General features: G+C 45.4%; 1 protein-coding gene across 1 annotated transcript; it reads left to right on the plus strand.

Moving 5' to 3' along the window:
• The first annotated feature begins 3,251 nt into the window (after positions 1-3,251).
• On the plus strand, positions 3,252-7,532 carry FAM162B (family with sequence similarity 162 member B). The gene is made up of 4 exons (XM_071438192.1): positions 3,252-3,610; positions 4,046-4,157; positions 6,832-6,940; positions 7,134-7,532. The coding sequence occupies exons 1-4, from the start codon at positions 3,493-3,495 to the stop codon at positions 7,230-7,232; spliced, it is 438 nt and encodes a 145-aa protein (XP_071294293.1). The 5' UTR covers positions 3,252-3,492; the 3' UTR covers positions 7,233-7,532.
• Positions 7,533-7,569: the final 37 nt, after the last annotated feature.

Consider the following 7,569-nt stretch of genomic DNA (forward strand, 5'->3'; position numbering starts at 1 on the left):
ATCCTTGTTATTGTGTATCTATTAAGGTATTTTAAAGTCATTTGAAAGGCAAGAGTGCAATTCACGTACAGATTTGTGTAAATACATATGTTCTGTTGCTGATTGTAGGAATGAAGGTTTATGTGTATATATTTGTATGTTGAATACTATTTATACTTCAGTTGTTGCAAATACTTTTCTGCATATGAGGTTATGTATGATAAGGTTAAAATGTCTGCAGTGTGACAGCCAATGCAGCAAGAAGTCTTCCCCTAAAAGAGAGAAGCAAAGCTTACATTGCACAACTGTCAGCAAATAGCTGGTTAGAAAAGTTAATTTGGCTGGAATGTTGTACCTGTATTTACTATTTTCAAAAGTGTTGAGTGTAGAATGCCTTGAAGCTATATGAAAGGGAATGATTAAAGCCATATTGATGTTTAAAATTGAGTTTGCTTACTTAATTTCCTTACCTCACCCCATGAGCTTCTGTTTGGCCTTGAACAACAGCAAAGCACACACCTGTAAGGTTTTTTCCACTATGGACCTCAGCCTGCTTAGAACCATCCTTTAGATTGAAAGCTGTGTGTGGTCAGGGATTCCTCCTGTGGGACAATGAGGAGAATGTGTTGATGAACAGGGCCTGGTGACAGCAGTATGAAGGTCTCTACCAAGGTATCTCTGAGGAAGGACATATGGCAGAATTTCAAGGAGCCTTACATGCTCCATCTAATTCTCCATGTCTTTTGTACAAAGCACAGTCCATGGTGGAGCAGAGAGGATGTAACAGGTTTGGGAGCTTGACTTGACAGCAAAAAAGAGACTTTATACCAAGATGTGCTACATGGCTTTAAATGCCTTGTCTGTGAGAAGCAAGTGATCATAAATGTAGATAGAACATAAAGGGATTTTGCTACCCTACACAGAGGATATGAAAAAGCTTAAAATAGGAGTTTATTATGCCAAAGTAGCCTTTGTGCACATTCTCCTGCCCAGGGCAGTAAGTATTCCAGCAATCTAACTATTCCTCTTGTCAGTCATGGGGACATTAAATGAGCCTGAAACAGATTTTCATCCCCAGAGCACAGAACAGGAATCACCTTCCAGAGTCATAGCCAAGTCTTACCCTGGTGCTCCCAGAGCCATGGCCCATAGGTCAGGCTAAGTGAGGCCAAAGGGACCAGCTCTTTTTTCTGGCCCAGAGCACACTCTGCTTGCTTACTTTGAAAAGATTTGAAACCTTTGAGAGGTTTCAGGGTCTTTCCAAAAACTTCTCAAAGCACTAACATCCCACAGGCATGTTTTCCATCTCTGAGATCAATAGGGAGAACAAATGTCTCCAAATACAGTGCTGTTCACAGAGAAATCAAAGGGGAAAATGCAGTTTGTTAAGGTCAGCAGGAGGCTGCTCTGGATGTAAACATTATTTAACATTTTTAGGGCTTATGTCATCCACTGTTAATAATGCTAAATGCTGCATTCTGAAGCCACTATCATACTATGTAGAATATCTTCAGGGAGAATGAAGACCTCGAAGGTCACCAAGTGTTTGACATCCTCTTCTCCAGAGCATAATTCCCTCAAGATTTCAGTAACTCTGGCTGTGTAGATGCCTTTCAGCTGCCCACATTCTTTAGAGCAGTTCTTTGGTGAGTGCTGGAAACTACGTGAACTCCAGGCTCCCTCGCAGCAGCTCTTCTGATGGCCATTGGAATTCTAAATGTGTGGGTGACTGTCAGGAGGGGCAACTGATAGCTGTGTCTGGGATGCTGCTCATGATGAATGACACTGAGCCCAGCCCAGATGTGCTGACTCTTCCTACCCTTCCCAGCTGTGTCTTCATGGACAAGGAGCACTGCTTGACATAGTCACACTATGCCACTCTCTTTGAGCAAAGGTAAAGTATCATCCTCTAGGTCATTTCTGTTGATGTGTCTTCATCTCCTTGACAACATTCTGAAAGAGGGCACAGCTGCTCAAGGAGTGCGTGTGTGCATGTAAAGAGGTGCATCTCCTCCTTTTTCTTGTATGCTCTGCTCCTGAAGAAAAGATAGCTGGAGGTTTTGGCTACAAATTGTTCAAAACTCCTCTTTTGGGCTGTCACACTGAGCACAGGACTTAGGCTGTTGCCAGACAGTGATCTCTCCCTGGGGAGTGGGACTTCCTCTGTTCATCTGCAGCTATTCTGGCTTTGGCTGATGCACGTAAAATCTTCCACTGCTTGGTGCATCAGACACAGCTGTGTTGAGACAGTCGTAAACTGTCATGAATATCACGCTGACACAGGCTGTTACTTACTAAATGTCTATTCTGTGCTGGTTTCTCTGAATTTTTTTTATGGTTTGTTTCTTTGTTTTATTTTGGAGGGGTTTTTTGGTTGGTTTTTTGTTTGCTTGTTTTGTTTTTTAATCAAAATCTGTCCAGGATGTGAAGAGAAAAACAACAATTTTTATTTTTTTTTCAGTTGAAGTAGATGGAAAAGCCTATGATGAGAATCAGTATATTTGAGCATGAAAGCAGTAAAATGACAGAAACACAGATGTGGGCAGGTTTGTGTCGCAGAACTTATACTCTACCTAGTATCATAAAATGGTTTGGGTTGGAAGGGACCTTAAAGATCATCTAGTTGCCATGGGCAGAAACACCTTCCACTAGACCAGGTTGCTCAAAGCCCCATCAAACCCTCCAGGGATGCGGCATCCACAACCTCTCTGAGCAACCTGTGCCAGCGTCTCATCAACCTCACAGGAAAGAATTTCTTCCTATTCTAAACCCATTCTGATTCAGCTTAAAGCCATTATTCCTTGTAATGGGAATATAGGAATCACTACATGCCCTTGTAAAAAACCCTTCTCCATCTTTCTTGTGGGCCACCGTTAGGCACTGGAAGGTGCTTTAAGGTCTCCCTGGAACCTTCTCTTCTTCAAGCTGAACAACCCCAGCTCTCCCAGCCTGTCTTCACGGGAGAGAAGCTCCTGGTCTCTTGTTCTTGTGGCCCTCCTCAGGACTCGCTCCAGCAGGTGCACGTCCTAACATGAAGCTGAACTACCGCGTCTGTTTCCTTAGCTGAGTTTTGTCTCGGACGGTGGCCTTTCTTCACTTGAGTTGCAATCCGTGAGTGTAGTAAGTGAACATGATGCCTTTTCGGGAGGACCGATCTCGCCGGGTGTCGGCGAGAAGGAAGGGTTGGCTGGAAGGGTTCGCGGGGCGGGGTTGGGCGGGGCGGGGCTGGGGTCGCTCCCTCTGCGGCAGAGGGTCCGGCCGAGGCAGAGGGTCCGGCTGCGGCAGAGGGTCCGGCCGAGGCAGAGGGTCCCGCTGCGGCAGAGGGTCCGGCCGAGGCAGAGGGTCCGGCTGCGGCAGAGGGTCCGGCTGCGGCAGAGGGTCCGGCCGAAGGAGAGGGTCCCGGTGCGGCAGAGGGTCCGGCCGAAGGAGAGGGTCCCGCTGCGGCAGAGGGTCCGGCCGAGGCAGAGGGTCCGGCCGAGGCAGAGGGTCCCGCCGCTCCTCGCCATCCTGGCCATGCTGCCGGCGCGCCTCCGCCCGGGGCGGCTGCTGTCCGCCGCGCCGCTCCGCCCGCCCGCGCCGCGGGGAGCGGCGACCACCGGGGATCCCACCCGGAGCCCGGGCACCACCCGCGGTAAGGGGCTGCTCGCCGAGCCGGGGGGAAGCGGAGGCGCCGGGATCGGCCCCGCGGCGGCGTCCCGGGGCTGACGGGGAGATGGGCGGGCGGGCGGCTCGGGACCGGGACCGGGACCGGGACGGAGCGGGGCTGCGCTGCCCGGTGGAGCGGCCCGCTCGAGTGGTCCCGAGCGCTCTCCTGCTCGCTTGGGTAGCCACAGCCGCGGGCGGAGGGGAGGTCGAATCAGACCCGCAGAAATACTCGCTGCGTGCGGGGATATTCCAGAGACGGCGCGGAGGTGACTCTGCGTAGCCGAAACCCGGAGATCTAATCCCTAAATTACTCTTACAACAACCAAATGGGTAGGGTTTTTCCCTTCTACACCTTACTGTCAGTCATAATTCTCTTTTAGTGCACGGTTTACAAAGTGGGGTTTTTTTCTTACTCTTTAAGCTGAGCAGGCTCACAGGGTGGTTGCAAGTTGCAAACCTTCGAAGTTTGACAAGAAAATCCTCCTCTGGACTGGACGTTTCAAGACAGAAGAAGAGATTCCTCTGAGGATCCCGTAAGTGCACTGGCCTTGTCCAAGGGTAACATGGAGCTGAAGGGAAAGCAGTGCTGTGATCCTGATTCTGTGGAAGATTTAAGGCTTTTCCACAGAGCTTAAAACGATCGGTTTTACAACACTGAGACTTGGAAACAAATTAGAGGGCAAGAGAATTTCCTGTCCTGGTTAGAGGTTAAGATGAGAAAATGTTCCTTGCTGGAGTCCCTAGAGCCTGGGATTAAGAACGGATCCATCTGAGTAGACAGCCTTGGTTACATTTATATACTGGCTTGTTTGTTTTGCTTAGTCCTAACACACAATCAGAGAGAGATGTTGTTGGTAAACAATATTTTTTGTTTATAGCTTGTATAAACTGTTCTAGGGGAGCTGTCACTGAATGACTACATACAATAAATTATTTTTTATCATAGAATTTGAGGAAAAATAGGGAAGGAGGTAATGAGAGAAGAAGCCCTCATCAAGGAAAACTGAGCACTTGACATGGCTTTAGTCTCCTATTCTTGCTGACCCACTGGACTAGATGATCCTAGATGATGAAGGTCCCTTCTCACCCAAACCACATAGACTCTACAGTTCTCTGACTTGCTGAAAATTAGCAACCCCTAAGGGAGTCAGGCACTAAACACCTGAAACCCCTCTAATGTTTAAGGCTCCCTTTTCTTAGGATGTTAGATAAAGACATGGCATTTGTCAGTCATACAGACACATGCAAAAAAATCACTCCTTTCTGGCCTGGCAGGTGAGTGTTACCACTGTGCTTTCTGGGTAAGCAAAGTATTTTTAGAACTGTAAGACTATACTACACAATACAATACTGTAAATAGTAATATACTAGAAGTAGTTGATTGTTAGTAATTGAGGCTCAACTGTGGCACTGTTTTAACTCGTCAAACGAAGAATTGCAAGGTGTGAACACAACCTAACTGCTGAAGATTGTTTGTACTATGAAACAAATCTGCAGGCTTTTTTCAAGGCTATTGTGGTTTCTTTGGGATTTTTCTTAAAGCCCCAGCTGTTGCTCACTTCAGCAGAGGTTTGCCTGGAGTCATGATTAAGGACTGCATAGCAAAGACCCTAATATGCAATTAGGGAAGAACATTGTCTGTTTTCCTTAAAGCAGATGCAGAAAGCAGGGAGAAGTGAAAATCTGCCTCAGAGGAGTTTCAATTAGTGCACTGTGAAATATAATTAGGCTAATACATCAGACTAATAACATTTACGGTTTTGCTTTTGTTGCCACAAATGGATTATTGGATTAACGATCCTACGTGCCAGTCTGATGTACAGTTTGTTTTGAAGATGATTTTTATCATTGTACAAACCAGAAGCAGCTCCTTAGAACTGCAGGCATTGTTAGTCACCTGCAAGAAACAGTGTGCTCAACGTGCTCCTCCTGTGTGCGCTGGCAAAGAGGGGTTGGTACAGCACTGCCACCCACGGGATCTGTTCTCTTCCACCACACCGAACCTTAGAGCAAAGCACTGCAGCACTCAGCCTTGGTGCAGGCTTTCATGGGCACTCCCAAATCCCCAGCTCTGCCCCGTCCCACCACATTAAAGTAAATCTAAAGGTTTTTTGAAGGAAAGAGAGCATTACAACATGTTTACTTAAAACACAAAATCAATTCTTTATGCAACTATTCTTTTTAGACACATAGTTCTGGGTTTATACATACGTATAAAACATATATCTTACAAATATATCTGTCTATATATATATAAAGCATTCCCATGATGAATTATGAAAGGAAAATGGTGCACAGCCAGTATTATTATGAATATCTTAAAAATTGTACTCCAAAGTATAATGTTTGACTTGGAAAAACTTAGCTGAAGGTTTTGGGACAATTTTCATGATTTCTGCTACTGCTGGTTCCCCAGGGCCACACTGCTGGCTCAGAAGAGAGGAGGGTGGAAATGGGAGCTGTACCAAAGCAGATTGCTGGGATGTAAAATGCCTCCTTTGCACTGACTACTGCCAGAGGACAGCAGTTTTCACTATTTTTGCCTTTGATGACCAGCAAAAACAATCCTGTTGATTGTTCTTGTTTAGGTCTTTGCTCCTGAAATAGCAAGGTGGCTGACATCAGCTGCCCACTTCTGTCAGGCTGCTGCTTTAATAAAGAACTTTATTAAATAAAACCTTTAACTCATAGGTAGTACAAACTCTGCTTTAATCAACAATCCAAGGATGTAAAGTCCTTAGCCTACAGAACACCATCTGAACAGGTTAGATACAGCAGTAATTGATTTCTAAAGTTAACTTTGAATAAAGGGAACTTGCTTTTACTCCATCCAACACCACATATACATGGTAAACTCCATCTGTTTTAAACTGATAACCCCACTCAATTTTCACTATGTTTAGAGTTTAAGGTGTGATTTCTGGTGTATTTATCCCAAGCATTAAAAGCAAACATTTATTGCCTGAGCAATTTTTTTCCCAGCTTAAAAAACCCCAAAAACAGTCTAAATCCACTAAATGTTGCTTTGCCACGGGAAATGGATTAGGATCAGAAAATGGCTGATACATAACTAACCGCAGCAAGCTGAAGATGCTTGTTTCAGAAGCTAATTCTATATTTATTTTTTAATTGTGATGTTATGTCTGCAATGCTTTGAAGAGATACTTTGCCTTTTTTAATGACTCAATTCAACTACTTTAATTGCAGGCCAGAGATGCTAGACAAGGCAAGAAACAAAGCTCGAGTGAAAGCCTGTTACATCATGATTGGGCTCTCAATTATTGCCTGCTTTGCGGTGATTGCCTCAGCTAAGAAGGTGAGGTATGACCATGGAGCGTACTTTAAAATAATGGAATTCTGTGAAAACCAAGAGCAGCAGCTGAGAGCTGCTCAAGCTTTAGCTAATGTAGTCTCTGTCACCCCCACCACCCTAAGTGGCTGTTGCCCATTCCTGAGGCTGGGCAGCTTTCCCTGGGTGCACCCTTACTCCTATGCTGTTACTTCCTCAGGCAGCGGCACGTCATGAGTCCTTAACGAGCCTGAACTTGGCAAAGAAGGCCAAGTGGCGGGAGGAGGCTGCGCTGGCCGCGGAGGCAAAGACCAAATAACTTCACCTGAAAGTCCTTGGAAGAGCAAAATTAACTGCTGCTGAGAGGAATTAGTGAGTTTCACCCCTAAATGGACAACTGTAGTATGCACACCCTAGAGCCAGTAAGGGCAGTTACAGCATCACCAAAAGAAAAGGAATGGCTCTTTCATTAGGAAGATATTCAGGATATTTGTTGCATAGAATTAAAACTATTTAGAATGTTTTGCATATGATTAAAAGCAGTAATTAGTTTTAAAGGGGATGAGGTAGTTTCCTAAGAATGTCAGGTACCTTTGGTTAGATAACCACAAAATTTTTACACCCAAGAAGTTTTCTGTCTGGTGACAGTGCACAAA

The sequence above is a fragment of the Agelaius tricolor genome, unplaced genomic scaffold, assembly GCF_023055355.1.
Source record: "Agelaius tricolor isolate 1412-34295 unplaced genomic scaffold, bAgeTri1.0.p SCAF_1, whole genome shotgun sequence".
NCBI lineage: Eukaryota > Metazoa > Chordata > Aves > Passeriformes > Icteridae > Agelaius > Agelaius tricolor.